At 40.8% G+C, this 24,729-nt stretch overlaps 1 protein-coding gene across 1 annotated transcript in view; it reads right to left on the bottom strand.

Moving 5' to 3' along the window:
- The window catches only part of TGFBR3 (transforming growth factor beta receptor 3), a 108,092-nt gene extending 84,195 nt beyond the window's left edge, over nucleotides 1-23,897 (bottom strand). Inside the window, exons 1-2 of the mRNA XM_063165730.1 lie at nucleotides 23,786-23,897; nucleotides 10,398-10,571 (exon numbers count right to left, since the gene is read on the bottom strand). Coding sequence (XP_063021800.1) covers nucleotides 10,398-10,455 — 58 coding nt within the window. The 5' untranslated portion in view covers nucleotides 10,456-10,571; nucleotides 23,786-23,897. The remainder of the gene's footprint in view (nucleotides 1-10,397; nucleotides 10,572-23,785) is intronic.
- Nucleotides 23,898-24,729: the final 832 nt, after the last annotated feature.

Raw genomic sequence — 24,729 nt, 5'->3', positions numbered from 1 at the left:
AACAAACCTATGTGTCGCCAATGGAGAAGGCAGGCCAAAAGTCTTCAGACCAGAACACGAGTTTTGTTATCACTTCAGGACATGACCCTTAGGATTAAACCCATTAAGAAAGAGGACCTGTGCTACACCATCTTCAAATTTCTGCCATTAAGTCCTCCTAGAGACATAATGCTATACAACTGGATCAGGATCAGACACCTACTGACCAATTTAGAATGGGATTAAAGGGAAGAAGACACAGCAATTCTGCAGAAAGTTAGGGTCTCAACATGAACCTGTTATGTCTGCAGCACTTACAGCCCTCCAAGCAGCAAATTGAATCCTCAAAAAAGCATTCCAGCAAGAGATGGCACCAGGGAGCACAGGGACACCAGTATACAGGCTGGCTCCTTCCAAAAATTTAAGGAAAGCAACTGGAACAAGATGACAACACAGGTATCAAAACTGAATCAACTTAATTAGTTCAGTCAACTAGTACCAAAAATGTTGATTTCTCCAATTAAATTATTTCAGTCCACTAAGCCAAAAAAGCACTGATTCATTGCTCAAAAATCCTCCTGGGTAAATCCTGATTTCACTCCACTTTTCCTTTGAGCAATCTTGTCAAATCATAGACAGTTACATGAATGCTTGACCTATAAAACCATCTCAAGTGCATTACTATTTCTCTGGAGAAAGAGGCAAGATACATTTTAGGACTCTTCAAGGCAGGAAAAAAACCCAAGGAGTTCTTTGTTAGCAACTTTTACTTGAAATGTTTTTGACAATATTTTTGGTTAATCCTTTACATAGTGCTTGTGCAATTTTGAAACAAACAGAACAATAAGCTGGTTTGGTTTTCTCCATATACAAGAAGATTTTAACAACACTATTAAGCAGTTCAATACTCAGAACGGTTTCATTAGAATTCTTTTCTCCTGAATCACATCAATTAAGTTGAAGCTCAGTCTAGTATTTATAAGAGCTGACTTATAGGCTTCTTGCTGCAAACATACTTTTGACATCCAGTAAATGTATCATAGACCTAGAATTAAGGAACTTTATATTTTTTTAAATGCTTTATTCAAAATCAACCATCACACAGTCTTAAACATTATTTTATCTTGGGCATGAAATTGGTGAAAATACCTCTAGCTTTTCTAATTTCAAAGAAGAAAAAAGATTTCAAGAGACACAAGTAATAAAACCAGATCTTTTTAGGGTTGCTTTTATTTTTCTGTTACTGCCATGAAACATTCCTTATTCTGACATTTCAGTTACTTTTTTTTTCCATTTTCACAGGAGGCACTACAGAAGCATTTGTCAAGTATTACAATTAAGACAATTGCAATCTTCAGAAAAACCTCAGAGACCTTCCTATGATGCATACTTGAGGTCTCTTACTGCCATCTGTGATGGTAAATGTGATCACAGAGATCAAGCATCAGCACTGGAGAATGAAGGCAGTGAACAATATAGCCACGAGCACTGTTTTAGCAAGAAAAATAACTACTACTGGCCTACTTCCAAAAAGCAACTGAGACAAGTAATTTCCAAAGTAATCTCTCAACAGTTTTCTTGCCAATTTATTCAAATACCTATTACTTTTTCAGCTTGAAGGTGAAAATATCCCACAGAAAAATTAATTACTGCTTTGAATTCATTAGTGTCATAAAAGAAAATATTGCCAGACTGACATAACATTTCAAAAAAGAAGATACAGAAATCTGGCCACTCTTACTGTATATAACTCTTACAAGTTATTATACAGTCCAAAGGAAAAGTCGACCCTAATGCAAGCAACTGAAGCCACACATTAACTTGTATCATGTTGCTCAAATCCTGCATGGGATTTAATGCAGTTCTACCTGCTGTTGTAAGTTGCCTCCCAATCATGCAACAAAAGAGTTGTATTTCACCTGAAAATCATTTTTGGTACAGTCTCAGATTTCCCACTTCCTTGCTTTGGTATGGCTGACTCTACTTCTTGCAAATATAGTGATTTTTAATTTTTTTTTAAATAAGGATGATGGATAGAGTAAAATAAGTAACTCCATGAGTTAAGACACTTCTCAGAACATGATACTTTATCTATGTCTTGCCAAAACATAAACCACCTTGATCCTTATCAGAGATCACAACAAACCTCTGCAGTTCAGCATCCATGAGTCTAAAACCAAGCAAAATTGGCAAATAGTCTGGCAGTACCTTTAGTAAAACTTTTGCTATTTTCATACCTCCAAAAGGGGCACAGGGAGGTTTTGAAGAATTACCGAGAACCCAGCAGTTAGCAACAATGTCAAGCATGTGACTTTAAAGTGATTACATTGGCTCTTCAAACAGGCCTGCAGGGAAGATGCCAGGGTTGAACACATCCGTTCTACATATCAAGTGACCAAGATTGAGAGATGAAATAACTCGTGGGGAGATCACAGAGCAAGTCACAAATCCAGATGCAAGGCTTTCACATTTCAGCCAAAAGCAGAGGCTCACAGATTAGCCCCGTGCACCTAACAGAGCTATGGCCATCGGGCACGGGGGCTGCACAAGGAGAACAGCTCCAGCTGCTGCTCCAGCCTCCCCGTGCTCTCCTTCAGGAGCCCCTGCTCGTGGCAGAGCCACAGCAGGAAGGAGCTGCTCTGCCAGCCCATAACTCGCCCCACCCTCTCCCAGGGGTCCTTCAGACACAGACATTTACACTCGGTCACCACAGAGGATGGACACACACACACACACACATCACCTCACAGGGGGCGGCTGGGCCTGGCTGCACCGAGAGTGCACATCACTCCACGGGCAGGGCAACACTCCACCCTGTCCTCAGACACAGCAGCACCTGTCCACCCACGCTTTTTATGCTTCCTGTCCAGCTTTCATGCTACAGAGCAGATGCTTCCCAGGAGTAACCAAAATGCCCATTTAGACTAAACAAACACACACACCCCCAATATATAAAATGTGTGACCTCTGCTTTTCAAGTTCTTCATCTTCTACATATTTTCTTAAAGCAACCCCAAATTTGCAAACTGAACTGTGCTAAACTACTTCAGTAATAGCTACAAATAACCTTTACACCTTTATCCACTTTCATACAATTCCTGAAGCCTAGAAGTCTAAAGAATCACCAAGGCATTATGATGCTAAGTGTCCCTCCTTGATTTTTACATATTAAAGAAAGGCACATATTCTTGTGATGGAAAAAATTGATTTTGACATAGTAGCTAGAATCAAAATAACGAGGAGCATCTCTGGTAGGACATACTTATTACTGCTCTATTTAAATTAAAAGTATAAATAAAGAAAAATTTTATTTATTCCAAAATAGATTGCATCCATCATCCTTTCCAGACTCAAGGCAGATTTGGTGATCAAGGAAATGAAGAAAAACTAAAGAAGAAAATGAGCAAAAATAACCATAAAAATAAATTCTTCACCCACTCTTGGCTTCAAGTGTTAAGGAGAAGATAACAGAAAAATCCACCACCAAAACACCAAACCTGCTTCAGATGAATGCAAACTTTTTGCTGAAGAGATAAAACAGCAACAAACCTTACATACATTTCCATTGCCCACCCCCAAACTCCTTTATTTGTTACATCTTCACTGCACTACTTCAATAATCAGAGTAATGACCTTTTCAGTTTAGTTATTTCTATCCCTGACAGGTAAAATCCCTTTTTTATTAAACGCCTATTAGTAAGTCTCACAGTGTGGAAGCTGCCAAAAAAAGGAACAATAGCTCCATCTTTTATAAAGTATGCTTAAAAAGAAAAGCACATTGTGCTTAAAGCAGCTGCACTTCATGGCATTAGTGAAAACCTTTGCTTTTGTCACCTGGTGTCAAAACTTATCCTTGGTGAAATTCCATTGACTTAAAATAAGTTCACACCAAAGAGGAATCCAACTCAGTGCCTTCAGGTAATGAAACATGGTACAGTCTTTGTGCTAAATATATATTTTTTTTCACTCCAAATTCATCTCTCCTATGACTTACAGCCTAAGGGACTTCAGTTCTTTTTAGCATTAGCTACAGAGGATTAAATTATTTCTCTTTCTTGAAAAGGCATGTATCTGGTCCCTATATTTTCTCTACACTATAACATGACCAGCAGTAAAATAATGGCATTGAATCATACAAGTATGCTTCAGTGGAAGGAGCTTACAAAAGAAACAGATTTGCAGAAATTCAATACAATTTTAATGTGAAAATAACAATTGTTTTTCTAATAGCAGATGCTTCATTTCTTGGTGAGACACCCCAGGACCACATTGGGAATGCTGGGTGTGGGGTTCTACAGCATGTGAAGTCTAATCTTTAGTTAAATAAATATGCCTTTTTCACTTTTTTATTAATTAAAGGGATCGTGTTATTTATTAGACAAATGACAGATGGAAACGATAATAAAGAGTTAACAAGGGCCTGCAATACAGAAAGGATATTAAAAGATCTACAAGCAAAACCTCAAATCCCAATTCCCTTCAGAAAACAAAAGAATTATTTTTAGCAAAGTATTTATAAAATAATTATGTGGAGCTTAGAACTCGTTAAAGACAAGTTTCTCTTAAAAAAAAAGGAAAACTTGAATAAATTCCTTTACAAAGATACGGATTAATGCCATCCCCATTCTGTGCCATAAAATTTTCCTCAAAACTACTTTTCATCAGTGGAGTACCTCCCTCCAGAGAGCCTCAGTAACACCATTTGCCTGCACCTACACATTTCCAGCACTGCATTATGGGCTGCAGATTTCTTAGGGCTCCTTTGGCATCACCAGAGCCAGTTTTAATCAAAGAAGCAGATATTGATGTTTAGTGATAAATGCTCCGGTTCAGCAAACACTTGGATATACACTCAGCTGTTCTGCTGAATCAGGACCCACAATCCCACATCCTACTGCTCCACATGGGTGCAGAATTGTGCAGAATTCTGCTGAAATTCAACTGGTTTTAGCTTGAGAGCCTTGCTGATACAGGAAAAATGAAGTCTGTTCAGTTCAAGCCATTCCAAGTCTGTGATACAATTACCTCTTTGAAAATACATAACCCTTCTCTGTGTCCTGACTCTTTAAATTCTTCACAATTTTTGCGTGGGTTTGGAAGATAAAAAAAACACTATTTAAGCATAAAGCACATAGAAATGGCACAGGATTTGATTCAATTCAGTTGCTGAAAGACAGACAGATGAACTGATTAAAGAAGTAATTTACAAAGGAATAGATCAACATGCAGCACAAGAATGCTGAAGAAACTTAAATCAGGGGACACAGATTTAGTCTAATCAGTCTTTTTATTTAAAGTGCTCACTTAAAACAATTTACTGCTTGAAAGGTATTAGGTTTTGTGTGAAATGAAAATTAACTCTTTTTTATGTATATTTTGGCATCTCAAAGTTATGTCAGAGAGCTCACGGACATGAATTTAGGAATTCATAATTTGATTCCTTATCAGATAAACATGTGGTATTCATAGGTTTCAAATCACCATCAGGGTGATGAAGGAATAAAAAAATTATAACAATTTCCACTTTTAATAGCCAGTCCCTGGTTTCTCAGTACTATTTCTCAGAGCTGAGAGCACATAAGCCTCCCCTGAAGAGGGTGGGCATTCCCTTGCAGCCCCTGCCCCTCCTTGCAGCCTTTCTGCCATGGCACAGCACATGAACCAGCCTTTGCTCCTCTAATTCTCTGACACTGCAAATCTTCAAATGTTCTGAGTGCTGGTTTATTTCATCCTCAAAAGTCTGAACACCCAGACCATCAACAGATAGGAACAGGTGATTTCACAAGGGAGGCAGGAGTCAGCTGATTATGAGAAAGATGTGAAGGGAAAGGGAAGTAGAAAGTGAAATCTTCATCCATTCAAAAGCTGAATACTGCGACCAGCCTGTGCTTGACTTCAGTCCTAAGAATTCAAGATCCAACCTCTTTCCCTTGGTTCTCATCCTCTAAAAACAATTTAAACAAACAAAAAACTCCACACCTCTGGCAACAAATACTTTAAGGAAAAAATAATTACAGTCTAATTAAATCTGGGAAATACCCAGCAAACACTGTTTAAAATAGAAGGAAATTTGTGTGAGTAACTCCCAGTATTACTTTCTACTTTTTTTAGATCATGTCCTTCACCTTCTAGTAGAAGGTTTTTCTACCGTGCTTTGAAGAATCATATATTGCTTTTGGAAACACAATGTTCAAGGTCAGGGAAAGTTCATCTTTAAAAAAAAAATAAAAACTAGGTGTCATGACAAGGCCTGTTTCTTCCTGTTGTTCCACTTATTAACATGGCACCCATCACCATCATATCTGGGGGGCACAGATCCAGAGATACATGAGCTTGCAAGTGAACAGTCCTACAGAAAATGAAGCACACATGCTCTGAACAATGTAAGATTACTTACAAAAAAAAGCATGTAAAAAAAAAGAAAAAGCAGCTAGGATTACAATAGAGGGGAGAACCAGGGAGTAAAGAGCTGTTGGAAGAAAACCATAAAGACAGACCTAACATAAGCAGATAAACCAAAAACCTCAGCATTACAGAAAATAAGTAAATTCTTCAATATATGCAATTCTTACAGGGTCTTCATCTGCCTGACCACAACCATGAAATGCAGCCATAGGGAGAAAAGCGTCCACAAGTCAAGCACAGATAATGCTAAATATCAAGGGTGTTGAAGGAAAGTGAACATGGCTCCATGGGCAAATTCCAGTTGGTATCAGGTACCACAGCTGTGCTGCTTTCTCAGCAGCAGGAATGATTTGCACCAACAGAGGATCTACCCCAGAGGCTGCAATGAGAACCTTTGGCCACTGGAAATCCATAGCCTGTATCACCCTTCTGTCTTCTTTCCAGCTGAATAGTAATGCAGGATAGAAAGAAACAAAACAAAACCAAAAAATTGAAGTTAAAAACATCCCCATTCCTTCACAGAAGGACCTGTTCTGCTGAAGGTTCAGCCCTCAAGGTCTAGAGCAGGTATGGATTTCAGCTGTCCTCTAAGACATTTTATTATGACATGCAACATGCACCCAACTGCACTAATTTGCCAGCAAGTAAAATAAATATGTTCAAGCCTTTGATTTAAGCCACATTAGGACAGAAGATTTTTGCTCCAAGATTAAAAAGCCAGACTAATTTAAGAGGTCATGCAAGGCCTGGATAACTGTGTGTAGTTCTAAGTGTTTGTGTGCAGCTCCTGTTGCAGGTTGCCAGACCTTAATTTAATCCCACTTCAAAAACTTCATTCCTTCAGTCGGGTAGAGAGCTTGCCAGAAGTTTTTCTCCCCATCCTGCCTTGGACTTTCCATGAAGTAGAAAAATCTCAGAGTAATCAAGGCTTACTTTGCAGTCTTTTTCTGCCCAAAAAAGCTTTACAAATAAAAGCTTACAAGAAATCAGTGTACAAGACAAAAGTAAATCAAATTCAGATAAGCATTTAGCTGCATACATCCAAGTAGTATAAGGAGGTAGAAAAACAGGCAAATATTCTTTGAATATTTATATAGACTATTTTCAATGCAGTTAGTGAGGTGTAATATTTAAACTATTAGCTTGAAAAACATGCAGATCTGTGATTCATCTTTGACCATCCATTTCTGTACATCATGCAGTGTAACTCCAGGGTTTTGGGGGCTTTTTGATATATTTAACACACTAGTACCTTCAAGAGCAAGAGTGGAAAAACAGAAACCAAACATGGAATCTGTCTAGAACCTCACTTACACCTGAAAATACAAGAACACCGAAGCTACTATGTCAGCAAAACACCCTCCATAACCAGTAGCAGCAGTTTCAGAGTAGGACTGGCAAACAAAACAAAGGTGTGCTCTGCTGCAGCAGCTTCACTTCTTCAGAAACAAAGAGCAAGCTGGAAAAAGGCTTTACATTTGAATGTAAAAATAAATCAATACCCTAGGGAGGTGGCATGCTGCCCCCTGCCTCCCCCAGGCTCCACCACAAGCAAGAGATTTTATTTATACTTCTTAACTTTATTTAGACTTCTAGTTTTGTTTATACCAGTACATTTGTGGTTCAAGACTGGAAAAGCACAGGTTCTGGATGCTGGCAATTAGGAGCCACGCCTGCAGTGCCCTGGCCACCAGACTGACCAGAGCCAGGGGCCTCCGCCAGCTTTTCACAGCTCTGCAACACGCTGTGTGCTCCCACCTAGAGCCACAAACTCCCTGCATTTAAAGCATAACTGTTTGCATTAAAAGGACTCAAAGCCTCCAGTTGCAAAAGCTCTATCTGAATAACCTTCAGAGAGCTGTCCTTCCTCAGTTTTAATTGCATCTGCCTGACATCTCTTCCCTCTTCATCATAGTCCATTGGTTCTTGCTCTTATCTCACTGTACTCATTATACTCTGTAAGGACATTATCTAGTTGTTCTCATTAAGAATTTATTGAAAAAATTAAAAAGCATGGAAGAAAACCAAAACATGCAGGCAGATATAGCCAGAAACCACAAAGACAGTGTTTCCTCACCTTCCCCTAACAGACTGTGACCCCTCCTACTCTCCTCAGCTGATTTCTTCCCATACAGATAGAAGAAAAATCAGAGAAAGAAAGAAAGAATTTGAAACTAGCCTTCCTCCAAGCAGGGTGCCGGAGTAGACTTCCAGAGGTCCCTTCCAGCCAAAGTAATTCTGTCACTCTACTTAAGCAACTGATTGAATCCAAAGCTTTTTAAGAGTTTGTTTCAAGAATATCTGCCAGAGGAAAACACAGAGATGGGGAGTAAAACCAAAAAAAAACCACAATGAATTTCAAGACAGACACATTACGTTTTCTCAACACTGAATAACTTACTAATAGTGTTACTGTTTGACAGCACTTTTAAATCAGTGGGTTTTAATTAAAGCTAGCATTAAGAGGTAAGCTGACTCAACAGGCAAGCATTCTCCTCAGCAGCAAAACAGAATTATGGTTGTGATCAATTAAAAAAAGCTTTTCTTTTCTGCACTGGCCCTTCCTTTTAAAGTAGATTTTTACACATCTAGAATGATCCAGATTTGCTCCAAGTAATGGCTCTTGTAAGCCAAGAGCAGCATTGATGTGCTCAGCTCGAGCTGCAGACACACTCAGACACACCCTGCATTGCTGGAAGTCTGTCTGCAGTGAAGCTATTGCAAAATGTCAGCATCACGTACTGTTAAACAATCAAAGTTACTCATGCTGGATGGATGCCCTCAAGGAGGTCAAACCCAGAGAAAGTCCCACAAGGCTTGAGGGCTTGAAATAACATAATTTTCCATGCTGAAGATGAAATGAAGCCAAATTGTAACACATTTAATTGTTCAGCCCTGTCTCTTCCAAAGCTGGTCATCTTTTCCACAGTGAGGACATCTCAGATTTAAGCAAGCCATCTGTCCACTGTCTACTTTTCCCACTGTCTCATTTTGACTGACTGCACATCCACTTGGCCTCTTCTGCAAAGACCCACACTGTACACAAGCTGGACACATAAGAGGCTTCCCCTTGCAACCACAGAAAGAACTTTGACAAACAAACATTCTGAGTACAATCACTTCAGTGCTTGAAGAAACTACAGAATAAACTAGGTACTTGAACTCCACAGATCTTTCCTTTCTCTGTCACAAGTTATTGCAACATACCATTTTAAAAATTCCCAGCTAGGCCAAAATGTGGGACAGGAACAATCCCCTTAAATGGCAATGCATGTTCCTAACCTAAAAGGACTCCATTAACACAGACAACTGTTATTAAAAGGCCTTTGCCATCATCACTAATGGTTGACTGTAAGTCACCAATTAGACAACTGTCAGAAATTACCAAGGTGAGGTTTATCCCAATAAGGCAGGATGGATGGACAGACTCAGTGACCTATTATGAACCTTTCTGAGATTTTGTCTGACATATTTTTTATAAAGTCAAATAATTGGGGCTTAATTCCAGATTACAGGTCTTGGAGGCAGCATGGAGCTGAGCAGGTAGACCCTTTCAGCCCAGCTCTGCAGAGAGACTCTAGCAGCCTCAGCTTCACCAGCCCAACCCTGCATCTGGGAAAATAAACTCAGCCTCTTGGCAGAGCCAATAGTTCATCAGGCTGGCAGAGCTACACTGCCTCCACTCCCAAAGGCTTCCATATCAACCCTCCCCTTTAAGTGCACCATGCATTTTTAAAAATAAATAGGTAAATAATCTAAATAACTTCGATTACTACTGCAGTTCTTGTATTATCTTAAGGGTGAACATAGATGCAAGAAAACATTCTTATAGGAACAGCATTGTTTCTCACATCATATATGATGCAATTATGATCACAATAGTTTTACAGAAAACCTAGACATACTTTAGCTGACCTACTTTCTTCAGCATGAAAAAGTATTTCTGATCAACAATTCTAAATATGCACATCAAGTTAATCCACTGAATGCATGATTTGCATAATACCACCTACCTGCAGCTGCAAAGCACAAAACCATCAAAGGAAACACTGAAGTCACACAACTTGACATTTTTGTAAATGCTGTATTCTTCTCAAATCAACTTGCTTTGTGGCTCCTCATGTAGATTTACTTCCTTTGAAATTTGTGGTGGGCTTTGAAATCAGATCTTCTGGAGTTTTAATTGCCTACAGAAAGAAGTAAAAATAAACATTAATACAAATACAACTTACAGAAATATTGTTAGATATTTAAAATTCTCTCTCTTGTAAGAAGAGAAACAGAACTCTCTCTTAAAGGTCTAGTAGGGGAGTGCATTTTATATTGTCAGATACCCTAGGTACCAGTAACTTAGTATTCCTCCTCTGTATTGCAGTACTTCTTTGCAGATGTTGCTCCCTTCTATGATACACTGTGCAAGTTGGGATCTGTTTGGAAGCGAGGCCCCAGAGTCCTTTCTGTCAGCTAATACCACAGTCCCACTGAAGCCTGCCAATGGTACTCACACCCTCAGACATGTTTATTTTAAGTAATCAGACTTTCCCTGGTGCATATAAACATTTGTTTGCTCAGTTATCTGCTGCTACCTTTATTATAGCATGGAGAAATGTTTCACATGTGCTGGTTGGTGGGTAACTCAAATTTAACTCATCATTTCTCAGTATGACAAACTCTGAAAACTTTTCCATGCTACTCGACACTAAATATAAACATAAAACTGCTCAGAATCTTTATTTTAAAATACTTTGAGACATGATATACCAGGTCAGTTAAACAACTCCAGCGTGCTACGCTAATAAATGACAACAGAGCTGATGCCTGCAACCCTTACAAACATGGAAAATTCTGACCCCAGAATGCATGCTGCAGATTTTGGAGGGGAAACACTTAAGCAGATCCACAATATCCTCTTAAACTTTTTTTTATTCTATTCTCAGTTATCTAGATGTCTAGAATAAGATTACAAACCAGGAAGGTAAAGAACAGGAATGTTGGTATTGAGCCTTTGGGAGCAGATGACAGATGGCACCTTGGCAACCACTAACACCCATCATAAAATACTGCAAGAAATGACAAACCTCCATCATGGGACTAAGTGATAGCACAGTGCTGAGTCAGGATCATGTGGCAACATCAATATCACTTAAAAGGTTCTTGCTGACCTGACAATGGAATGAAGCACAAGGACAAAAGGCCAGATTCTGTCACACAGTGTGTGCCATGCTGTGCACCAGCAGAAGCCTGCTCAACCAGAACCTGCACCCAGATCAGCACTTCAAGACCAGCACCCCTGGGGCTCTGAGGAAACTGGACAAACTGCTCAGCAGCATTTCTGCATGGGTTATTTGGTGGGGTGGCACTGCCCTGTGTGCATAGAGCTGCATCTACACCCCTGAAAGGGCTGCTGGGGCCCAAGGGCACAACTCCAGCCTCCTGCAGATGCTTCACTCAGCACCCAGCTCCTGGAACCTCCAAGTGGTCTTGGCAGTGCCCCAGATCCCACTGGGAGATGGGGGGAACAGGAGAAGCTCTGCAGGCTGCTGGGAACACCAGACACACTCCTACAGGACAGCAGGGTATGGGGAGAGCCAGGAGCTGACAGTCTGTCACAACATGGGGGTTCATGCAGCTCCTTTTCTAGTGTCCCACCTAAAATGCACTTTTGGAAAAATGGCAAGACATTACAAATATTGAGCATTATTTGGGAAGTCAAATATAAACTGGAATAATTTGCTGCTATTTCTCTAAATGAAAAGAAACCTAACTCTACCTCCTGGTGGTACTATTTGGTTGCTAGTTCAATTTTTAAATGCTGCCACAAAGAAAAATTATCAAATAGAGGAAATAATGAGGTTTCTAGTCAGTGTTATCTATAGAAGACCATCCTAATGTTCTGCAAGATGTCCTATGTGCAAAGAGGCAATGAAGAAGCATTCTGAAACCCAAGTTACTGATGTACAGCCATTTGACCACCACCAACAAACAGAAGAGAAATCAGAAAAAGAGTAACTACAGCACATATGCTAATAAAGAAAATCCAAGATGCTCACTGTCCCATCTGCATAAGCCTCTCATTCCTCAGTGACAATTTTATAAGGCACCAAGTTGTGTAGAAACAGGGAGCACAGGAAAAGAACTGGAGAGAAAGAAACTATGTTTAGAATCCCATTCTGACCTGAGCATCTAAATGTGTTTAAATGTCAAGTTGCAATTCAGCTTGGATGAAAGTCCATTTGAAAAAGATGATTTCAAAGGCAGAGAGAACACATACACATTTCCATCTGTAGGAGTGATTTGATCCCTACCACAATCTACTGACCAATAATTTTTGCAAGGTATAACTCAGAGCTGCCAGTATATGATTGAAAAGTCCTAAACTTCTACCCTGATTCTGCCAGTTCATGAAGGGTGAATAATGAAGACTTAAATGAAAATTTGGAAGAGCTTTCTGAAGAGTGAGCTCACTTGCTTGAAGACATACACTCACAAACTCAAAATGCAGGGCAAATATCAAACAACATGAAAAGGTGACAAACTAACAGTGAGTTTCATGAATTTAGGATGAATAATACCCCAACTGTCAGCTCCACAGCTGCAATTTAAAAGACAGATAAAACTGCTAGTAATAACTCATTTAAGATTAAACCTACTAAGCAGGCAATTTGTCAATATTTTCCAAAATATGATCATGTGTGGCAGGAATCAGCTACCAAGCTGCTCTTAAGTGACCATCTGACAGTACCAAACAAACTAACCAACCACAACAGCAACAACAAAAAAGTAAGAAAGTTAAGTTGTGGTGCAAAATCTGCCAGATTTTGCTTCAGTGCGAGACCTGCTGTCACTAGAAAAAATGTGCAACCTGCAAACTAGAAAAAGCCAGTCCACAGAATAGGAAGCTATTTCCCTTGAAACAAGAGAAGAAAGCTGTGCAAAGGGATAAGGAACCTAAACTATTTACCCAAGAAGTAAACACAACTGCTAGCCAACTTGACATTCAGAAGAAATTTCCAAGAGAATCCTCTTTTCCTTTGGGGTATATCTGGGTGGCTATTTTTGTAAATGAGATCATGAAAGGGCATATTAAAAGTATAACCAAAAAATCCTGACGTGGAAGAGAAAGAGAAGAAGACATGAGTTTTGGGTTTATTAATAATGTTTTCATGCCAATGCTTTTTACTACAACAAGCTGCAAGGAAGGCTGGCAAAAGAAGGCATCTGAATCAAAACCATTGAAGACTATGGGGTCATTTTTGGTCATTTTCACTGAAATCTGCTGTTGTAAAGGCCACTAGTCCTGGTAAAAGTGAGGGTCTAAAAAGCACAAAGACCCTATTTTGTTGAGAAATATATATCTGCAGATCAAATCAGGAATACATGCTGCTGGGAACATCAGGAATAACCTGACTACTACTAGCTTTTATTAGGTATGAAAGAAGACTGGGGAAATGGAACGGGAGGAAACACATTTTGAAGTACATAAGGATAAGCAGAGGAGAAAGCATGAGGTTTTAATTTGGTTTCAGCTAGGAGCCTCTGGTGCCCATGAGAATTTTGATGCATAAAGCTTAGCTAGAACCCAGTGAAAAGCATGGTGCTTTTGGAAGATACCAAAGCACGGCCTGGAAGGACAGATCTCATTGCTATGCTAAGCTAAAGGACAACAAATGTTGTCCTTAATTTAGTGGTACTTAAAGTAATCTACATTTGTTAGAGCCAGCAGCAGAGGAAACAAATCACTTGAGTACACTACTGTTTTCTCTCTGCCTTTCACCTACATAAATAGTTTTCTTTGTAAAATCTGCTACTCATCTTCCTCAGAATTTCAGTCTTTGGATTTTTTAAAGCTAGCCTTTGAACTAAAAAGTCACCTTTAATACTGCAACAACATGGAAGAATTCACAGGCTAGAAGCATGACACTTACTCCTAAAAAAAATCCAAAACATCTTTCCCTATGGATTTTCCAGTCCTTGCTGACAGGCACTCCCAGACCATAAGGCTCTGTGGTCTATGGTTTGTCACTAAGAAATGACATTCAGCACCGTTCTGCCACTAGCAGAAATGCCCCCACCCCCACGTGGGCCTAATGCTCTCTAGAAAGGGGACAGGACTCTGCTCTAAAGTCCTTCAAGAACTATAAATGAAAATGAACCACCCTGGGTTAGGTTCAGGCTTCAGGACATTTGAGCACCTTTCTACTCAGCCCAATTCTGTACTTTTAGCCAAGTGACTATTATGCAGCAGTCTTCTTCAAATCAGAAGTCTCCTTAGCTTCAACTTTTACACACTTTTCTTCTCTAGGTAAATTTATTTTTGCTTACTTCTTCAAAGCTTCTCTGCCCAGTGCAACCTGCAGGCAGCCAGAGCCACAGATTCTAGGGCATTTCTGTTTCCTATTAACGCTTCTCTAGCACAGGAATTTGCCACATTTCTTGCTGAATTGGGATCTTATTGTTTTATTTACCCCTTTTACTTCTGTTCCCTGAAGCCCTTTCCCCAACAGCTACCATCTGTTTCATTAATCAGCACCTACCTTTCCCATACAAGCTCTTCCCCTGCCTTAACTCTACCCTTCTTGTTGTCCAAACTTTTCCTTTACTGCCTGAAGAATAACTTCCACTTCCTCTCTGCCTTATCAGCATGGACTCTGGTAATTCCCTTCTCTTTCCACACGTGGTGCCAGAGGTTGCACAGCTCTCTACAACATGGCTAACAAACACTCCTCTACCAAAGCAAGCCAAAATTCCTCCTCCTCTCAAGTCACATCACAAGTCCCAACAAAGTGAATGGGGATACTTGAGCGAAGCCAGCAGGATCTGTCCCTTTGTGTTGTTTTGCCATAGCAACGTGAACCCAAGTTTCTAGGCCATCCAAGGCCGCCTTCACAGCCAAAGCTTTTTCACTTTTTGTTTGCTTGTTTTACACATGGCAACCATTTCACTCATTTAACCGGTTTTTCTTCCATTTGTCCAAGCTGCTTCCCTGTGAGAATGCAGTGAATACATGCCCTGTGTAAGTAAATAAGGCAAACATTTGTAATCAAGTACACCCAATCTCAAGTAAAATAACCCCACAAATAGTTAACTACATGAGCAGTTCTATAAACTTAGGAACAGCAAAAGGGCTTATTTATAACCCTACTCCTATTAAAAATGCTTTTTTAAAGACTTACTAGCTGACATTTATCATGTCAATTCTGCACAATTTGCACACATACAGGCAGGAAAGCTGATTAATAGGATTAGCAAATGCTCACGTGGAATTGAAAATTTGTCCATATTTTTAAATGTCTATGTCCAAGGCATATACACAAAGTCCCACAAGTTCATTCAGAACTTAAAATAGTAACTTATTCATAAACTATAAAGGGACAGATTCTGGTTTAGAAACAACAAAGCAGTTTCATTTTCAGGGAACATATGAATAGCAATAAAACTAAAAATCCTGACATATCATAAAGTCCAGGGAAAAAGTAACTCTGATGTCCTGCAGTTCACATGCTGCTGTGCTTGTAATGGGACATTTCAACAAGTCACAGTTAAAGGCTATGGGAACTGGATGAGTGCCAAATGAAGATGTTTTATGCCATTTAGTAATGTGCCCCTCTATTCCATGTGATTTTTGTTTTAGTATTTTATTTATTTTCTTATTAATGTATTACAATGTAGCCTACCAAATTACAGGAACAAAAATATAAACAAATAAATCCAATAAAAATGTGAAACCATTCCACCTATTTAGTAACAGTGTACTGGAGGGGGATTTTGTTACCTGGTAGGTATTTTGCCCACAGCTGGAATGAAAGTGTGGATGGGGGTGTCTATTCTCAGTATCATTTCATAACCAGCTTCCCCTTCAGCTTCACAACTTGCCCTTTTTTTAATCACCTGATTTTATTGCTGTCAATTTAGATGACACCAGATATTTTAAGTTTTGGGTGAAGAATCACTGCATAATACAGCACAAAAGTAAGAGACAGTTTACAGAAACAGGACCAAAAAAATCATTCTGTTATACATTCCCAGGACTTCCCTTCCCCCAAACACAGGGAGGTATGCAGTTAAATCTTCCTAGTCTGAGGAAGGTTTTGCTTACCAAGTGTAAACAAGAGAACAGTCTCTTAAAGGATCAGGATGCAGGAGGGTTTCAATGCATGGAAGGGAAGGAAGTGCATTCAGGCATCTTGGAGTGGAAGGAGCACACAAGGCTTCCACAAGGAGCAGACTGGAACAGATTGCTTTTTGACAGCAGCAGAAATTCCTAGAGGTTACTGAACCTCTACAGGAGGAGGCACAGATGGCACCGCAGACAGAGTTTACCAAGACCAACACCCCACACGTAATCTGAGTACCAAATCAGAATTTTTTTCCTTTATCATAGAGCCTTCAGGCACTTCCTACATCAGGACATTTCTAAAGGGAGTGGAGAAAACAAGAGGCAGGGGTGCTGTACAGCTCTTGTACTGTATTGGCTCAAGCCATCTGCAATCTCATACCAGCTCCAGCTGTGTATTTTCTGTGCAACTCACAGCTACTCCATTCTTTCACAGGCAAAAAGTCTTAACAGGACCTCACCTTGGCCACAGCAGCACCTCCTTAACACCTGCCTGGAAAGACAACACACTACTTGGGGCATTCTGCTTCCACCTTCTAGTTAGAAAATAGACAAGAAACCTCACTGATCTTACCAGGGAATACCAGAAGCACAATTATACCCCATCTTTCTGATACACATTAAGGAAGCACAACGAAGCAAAAAAGCAGACATAACCAGAAACATGCATACATAAAAACATGGCAACTCAAGAAATCTCAGATGTACATTTAAATAAAACTCAGGTTCCCAATTAACCAGTAATATCTCACCACAACTAACAAGAACTAAGCTCACGTTTCTTAAATGGGACTTGCTGCTTCTAAGAAGTTTACCCTAAAACAAAAACAACAGAAATAGGAATCTTCACTCTAAGTGAGATCATGCTAAATTGCATGAAAAAAACATCTCTACAACCTTTCTTTCTCACAGTTAAATTTCTTTGGACTAATTACCAACTTTTTATTGTTTCTAATTGGAAACAGAATAGGTTTCCTGGCACTGGACTATCTTACTCTTCATAAACACAGTAGCAGCCAACAACTTCACACAAATTTAATTTATCTTAAGTTTTACTTGGCTGCGTTTCTAATTGAACACCTCAACTAAACAGATAACAGCTCTAATGTACCTATCAAGCCAGATATAACCCTAGGGAGGGCACCTCTGTGGAATTGAAGCCACAGCAGGACGGAAAGTTACCAACAATTCAGCAAGGCTTCTTCCACACAGGGAAAAAAATTTCAGCAAATTACTGTTAACGAATGCTCGGCACTGTTATTTTTTTCAAGACTGAACTGCAAAAACCATAGGATTGCATCTAGAAATATTTTACCTAGAACCTTCCTACCACGAAAAAACAACTAAATCCATCAGCGGTGGATTTAAAATCTTGAAATGACTTGTAGACATTTAGAAAAGTAGTTTTGAAACCATGACCTATAAATACCAGCAACTGTCTGGGTTAATTGTGAGAAAGCCACAAAGATTATGATGAAAAGCAAGACTACAGCATTAAACAAGTTCACTGTATAAGGATGCAATCCTCTTTGGGAAGGGTAAAAGAAACAAACAAAAAAGACAGTTAGTAAATAAATGAACAAGATTGAAAAATCAGTGCTTCTCATTACAGGGAATTAGATGAAGCGATACAAGCCAGCCCTCCTCACTGCCATGGGCCATTACATACTACAAGAAGTGAATTAACAGACTGAAATATTACCTACTAGGGATTTTAAAGTTAACTGCATGCATTATCAGACCCACATTTGGGAAAAAAAGCCAAACAGAGCAACAAAAGAAGTGTCTCTTTTGGTCTCTAGAATAAGGCAAACTCTAATAGGCAGGCAGATGAGTAGATTATTTGTTCAGGTTGCTACACAAGAATGCAAGATAAACCCACCAAAAGTTATCTGTTAGCCACTAAACTTTCAGCTGCACATCTCACAGATAGGAAACTTCTCCCACACAAATAGGGAAGTCCTTAAAGGGACACACAGTTAAAAGAAGGAGTCAAAAAGAGTTTCCCTTTGTGTAGGGGCATCTACCCTCTCACTTTCTACCAAATAAATGGTGTCATTCCATTTGTTGAGCAGAAAAATCTATTCAGGTTGGAGCAAAATTTTTTTCATAAAAATTTTTATTTAGAAGCACTTCATTGGGGATTTGCTTCAGTCAAGGTATGAATCACTAGCATGTTCCACTCAGAATGAGTGGAGAACACTCCCATAAAATCATTACCATTCAGAATTTCCTTTAAATATGTTACATTAAATGTATAAATAACAACTGTAAAAAATTTTCGGGCACAGGTATGGAGAGAAGGAAGACCACAACAAATTCCAGTAGTCACATAAATAATTTGTCAGAAGGACCTTTCTGTCAGAAGGAAATTATCATGTATATGATGATCACTGGAGTGAACCAAATCACCAGATCTACAGGTATTTAGAAACAGTGGTGATTTTAACTGCTGGAGGGAGGAACTAATCTATGACAGAACACAAGCTGCATACACTGGAGGAGTGACTTGGTTCATTAATGCAATAGCTTTATTAAAGAAAAGGCTCTTTTCAAACACCACAACAGCTGCTTTGGAAAGCAGAACAGAATTTTGTTTCACTCAAATCATTGTAAAAAACATTGTAAAAATACTACCATAGTTCTTAATCACACAGAGTCAAATGCAGCTACAGTCTAACAACTTACTTGTCAAATGTAAGGCAAAAGAGGACATACCAGTCTTCAGTCCACCTCCAGCTTCTTGGCAAAGAAACACATGAATTCAGCAAATTTCTACTACACAGTAAGCTCACTGGATACTTTGGGATTTTTTTATTGTCCCTGACTCACACAATATAGCTCACCAATTTCCAACAGAAAATGCCTATGCTTACAAAGGAGAATCAGAGAATAAACGAATTGCCACTATCCTTCAGAATCACTAACACCACCTTATGTATCACAGCCCCTACTGCCTTCTGGCAGAAAAACAACCTCTACACAGCAGCTCTATAATTAAATTGTTTCAGACCAAAGACCTCTAGATAAACTGCTCTCCTGCAATCTAAGCAGGTCTCTTGCAAGGTCACAACAGAAATTATCTAAAAGAGAGGCCCTTTCCAGCTGACTCTCAAAATGTTATAACCTCTTACAGCAGGACAGAAGAAAAAAAAATATCTGAATTTGGCCAACCAGTGTACTGAAATTAGACTGATTATTACACAGAAGTGCTAAATATAATGCAATAAATTTGTTAATAATAAGCAGGTGTCACTCATTTTGAAGTACTATTCACAGGATGAAGATGAAATTGTTTTCACATTTTCCTCAAAAACACCATTCATTTCATTATAGAAACATCAGAAACTAGCACACTTTCCAAGACAGAATTATTTGTAAGTACAAATAAACAGTTATTATCTTAAAATGCAATATATGAAATGTTCTCTGCTGAACTCAACAAATATGACTACTTAGATAATCAAGGTCAAAAAGTAAGTTCTTCTTTTAAGACATTTATTTTGTGATACTTGAAATTAAAAAATATGGAATATAAATTAGGTGGCAGCTTTAAAGTCCCTCTTCCATGATTTCCAGAGATAACTGAAATCTGGTAAACCTCTCTCATTTTGGCTACCACAGAGTTAATTGTTGCTGTAAGCACAAGAAATGCTGCTCTGTTGGATGAATGCCAGCACATAAAAATGCGAATCCACACTGATGGATCAAGCAATTCCAACTGCACTACTTTTTGCTAGTACATTTTTATGGCAAAACATGCTTGTATTCATGAACTGGCTAGAAACTGGCATACCACTGTTAATCACCACAAATATTACTGCTATAGAAGTAATGCCTATTTATAATATACAAATATTTTTATGGAACTAGATCAAAAGCAATGTGATTGCAAACATATTTGCAATCTACATCCCAGATAGTATTTTCTGAGATTCACATAAATGGCCCAAGACTTGATAATTCATGTCTTTAATTTTAACACAATATTACTGGCAATATCAAAAAAAAAAAAAAAAGAATTGTAAGACAAATCAGGCAAAGATTTATCACTATTTTCAAATCATATTAAAACAGAAATTTCAGTTTGACTTTACAAAGTACACACTTCAGCATCTCAGAGAACCATCTGGAGAGAAAGTTTGGGATTCCATGAAAACAACAGAAGATGAAGATTGCCAATGGAATTTAACATACACCTTTTTGTACTTTTAGGGGCAGGCAACATCAAGTAATGCTCTCAGAGAACAATGCATGGCCATTGAAATATGCATATACTTTATATACATTTATATCTATTTTATACCTCACTGTGCAATTAGTGTCATTCCAGAACCAGAGCTTACATATCCTTAAACCTGACCTGGGACTGTTAATTTCAGTTGAACTCTATTGTGTCTGTATTTGCTCTAGCACCTAATGCTGGTGGAATATACAATTGTTATCACTCACAAGCAGCAAACTGGTTACTCTGTAGCAAATGCTCCTCGGCATGTTTTTACCCCACCATCAGTGAAAGGTGGCTTAACCCCAAGTAGAAGCAGCAAGATTCTTGAATTTACTGTGGACGTGAGGCTGTTCCCCAGCTCTTACTGAGGAGTACCTGACACACTGCAAATTCCTATTCAGCCATCTGTGTGTGCATCCACACCTTCAGTATTTGCCATTTGGCTGCACCAGACTTCACAGACCAGAAAGCAATATGGATTGGTGCAAGCCATCCACATAACCTTCTTTGGCAACAGCCTTTACATTCTGTATTCCTGGTACAAAAGACTTAATCATTACGCCAATATGAATGAAAAAAAAAAAACCTATTATTGCTCTGTGCTGGGACCATCAGTTGACCTCTACATAATAAGCTAGTAATGGCTTCTTAAAACCTAAGAGAACATCTAAAAATATTTTCTTTTATGGAAAGCCTAAATACTAGAAATAGTTTCTTGTGAGAATACAACTGCTTTGCAAGTCAACTTGAGCTCTCGAGATGTCTACGTACAACCATATGTGACCTAGTAAGAGCTCCACTCTGAAAATATTTTGTCTAGTTCATCATCTGAAACTTTGCAGGATTACTCAAAATATCGTTTCTTGGGATTAATTCACTTCAAACATCTTCAAAGAGAAATTTCACTCACATAAACCTGTAGTATTTTTGCAAGTCGGTCATGGCTAATATGACAAAAATTGCATTCAGAAGAATGGGAGATCTGCCTGCTAGAGGAAATGTATAAACAAGTATTTGAAAATAATGTGTTTATTTCAATGTATGTGGGTGTTCCAAGTAAATTAACATTCACCTTCTAAAGAAATACTATCAAAAGTATAGGCCCAAAGTTTTAATAAATTCCAACTGTGGTAGGAGGAGAGACTTTATAGACAGCAAGTTTTGTGTTCCCCCTGCTGGTTTAGCAATTGACTTCCAAACACTGTTCCTGTGGTAGGCATCAAGATGCTGGAGTACGAAAATATGTTTTGCATGCCAGGAACAACAACTAAAAGTTACTTTTTAAAAGAACTCACACCCTTGGTGGATATCACTTAACACGCTTTGACTAGATGAGGCTCTGGACGCACAAAACATGGATCAAAATCTACAATGAAACAAGATCTCCCCAGGGACAGAAAGCATGTCAAGAGAAAAATCTGAAGTGTCACTTTAAACTTGAAAAGGTTGAACTGCAGCAAACAATTGGGGGAAGCAAGTTTCAGAGTAAAGGACTCTTCACTGAAGGAAGCCAATGACCTGCCCCCCCTCCAACACGCGTCCCTCCCTTCCTCCCCCAGCCCAGCACCAGCTGCACCAGGTCAGCATTCGAGGAGCAGCTCCTCCTCAGCTGGAACTCAAGCCCTGTAAGCTTTCATGGGTTAAACTGGAGCTCTTCAAATGAATAAGCATCTGCCATTAACATTTACTAACACTGTTGTTGGGAATACTTTGACAGGATACTTGTGCAGGGCTAATTAAAAACCCAGCTACCAACTCATACTGTGGCAGGCATTCATGGAAAAAAGCATGGACTGTAAGGAAAATAAAATAATCTTCATAAGTAGCAATAAACAATTAGATTTTGTCTTGGGAAGACATTTCATTTACACATATAAAGTCTTCCATATATGAGACTACAATAGTATCAGTCCTGTGGGTCACCATGAGACAAACCTAATTGATGCCACAGTTAGTGAGCAGGCAGGTCTCTCATTTCGGGTTTTCTCTCCATTGGGCATCTGATATCACCCTGTTTAACCTCACCAAACAAAAAATACATAAACTTAGATCAGTATAAATACAGACCCAGCCAAAAACTATTTTGTTAGAGCAAAATAATGGCATTTGTATGTCCAAGTGTCTCTTTAACAACTTACAAACACTACCAGAAATACTCTGTAAAAAATGAACTGTGCAATGATCATACATTTGAGAAGAAAATAATAAATGACAGCAAATCAATTTAAACACCTACAGCTTAATAGAACTAAGTAGATTTAGATCTGGTTACATCCACAGCAAGTGGAAAAGGCATAACTACACATGCACACTATACCTGAATAAGTCCTTTCTTGTGAAAGGGAGAAGTAGCACATCCTGTGCTGTTTGACACCCATGACTTTGGAACTGCAAGTGCACTTGAAACTGGGGAAAGCTCGTGTTTAAAAACTTACTTATTTTACATCTAACATTGAAGCCACCTTCTTGTTATTACTAGGACAGCCGTACTCAGAAGCCTGCAGTGACCTGACTCCAGCGCATCCCCTGCAAAATCTGCAGCAGTAACTCCCACATGTCAATGCCTCACTGAAATTGCACTGAAGGGACATTATACTGGCCCTTGTATTATTGTCACTTACACTGAAGTCACACTCTGCTCGTGCACTGCCGAGTTCTCACCTGGGCTCAGGAAGGGTACGAGGACACACTCGCACACAGCAGAGCGAGCCTCTCTGTAAAGCATTTCGCTCTCTGCCCGCAGCGCGCCCAGCACGTACCGGGCACAGCGACCGCCGCTGGGACACCTGTAGCTGCCCCTCGCCAGGTGCCCGACTCCCGCTCCCCCCTCGGTTCCCACAGGGAGCCCGCAGCTCGCACGGTCCCGAGGGGCGAGCCGCTCCTCCCGGCACGCGTGCGGACACTGACCGCCCTCGGCAGCTCCCGCACCCCGCGCCCGGCGGAGGCCCCCGGACCCTCCCGCTCAGCCCTGTCACGGTGACAGCCCGAGGGGCGCACTGCCCGCGCCCGCCCCAGCGGACGGCCCGAATCGGGGCGGGGGTCGCGGCCGCCGCACCTACCCGGCGGCAGGTCTGTCCACGCCGCGTCCCGCGGGGCAGGCGCGCAGCGGCGCAGCTACGCCATAGGCACCGCCGGCCGGGACGGGAACGCAGTCCTCGCCAAGGCCGCCCGGCGCCGGCCACCGCTGCCCGGCCCGCGGTGCGCGGAGGAGGCAGCGAGGAGGCGGAGGCGGAGGAGGCGCGTGTGCGCCCGCCCGGCCTCCGGCCCGGCAGTAACCCCGCGGCCCGCGGGGCGGGGCGGGCGGACGCGGGCGGTGCCGCCATTGGGCGCGGGGCGGAGACGGCGCCGTGACGGCCGCGCCCACCGCCCCTCGCGCCCGCGTGCCGCCAGCGCGCGCCGCGGCCCCGCCCGCCCCGTCCCGTCCCACACCTGAGCCCCGCCCGCCCCCCGGGAGCCGTGAGGGGGTCCTGGGGTCGCGCACGGCCCGGCTGTGCTGGCGGCCAGCGGCTCGAAAACCCCCGCGCAGCCGGGGCTAGGGGCACAGTCCCTGCTCACGGCAGCCGGAGCCGCAACGGCCTTTAAGTTACCGGCCTCGAAACCGCGTGAGGCCGCCGGGCACCGCGTCCGTAACGGAGCCTGGGCTGCGCTCGGTACGGGCCCAGTGTGAGCGGCGGTGTGACGGTGCCCTGCCCTGTGCACCGAGGTACGTCCCTGCAGCCCCCCGAGCGGGCCCAGCTCCCAGCGGCGGCTGGCTCAGAGCGAGGCCCCGGCCGCCCCTCAGTGCTGCCTCCCCAGCCAAGGGCAGCCCAGAACCTACATCTCAACCAGTTTTGGCCAACACCGCAGAGCTGACATCGTTTACAGCAGAGCAAACTATTCCAGTTCCCTCGAGGTTCATTATACTAGGAAATAACAGAAAGTGCTGTTCAGTGCAGAAGGCACGCTTAAGGTTGTCAAATCCCCCAACTTCAAGACTATCGAGTTGTGGAGCAAACTGGCGTTA

The sequence above is a fragment of the Melospiza melodia genome, chromosome 11 (genome assembly GCF_035770615.1).
Source record: "Melospiza melodia melodia isolate bMelMel2 chromosome 11, bMelMel2.pri, whole genome shotgun sequence".
In the NCBI taxonomy this organism is placed as follows: domain Eukaryota; kingdom Metazoa; phylum Chordata; class Aves; order Passeriformes; family Passerellidae; genus Melospiza; species Melospiza melodia.
The sequence above is the reverse complement of the archived record's forward strand: the minus strand, read 5'-3'. Positions and strand labels throughout refer to the sequence as shown.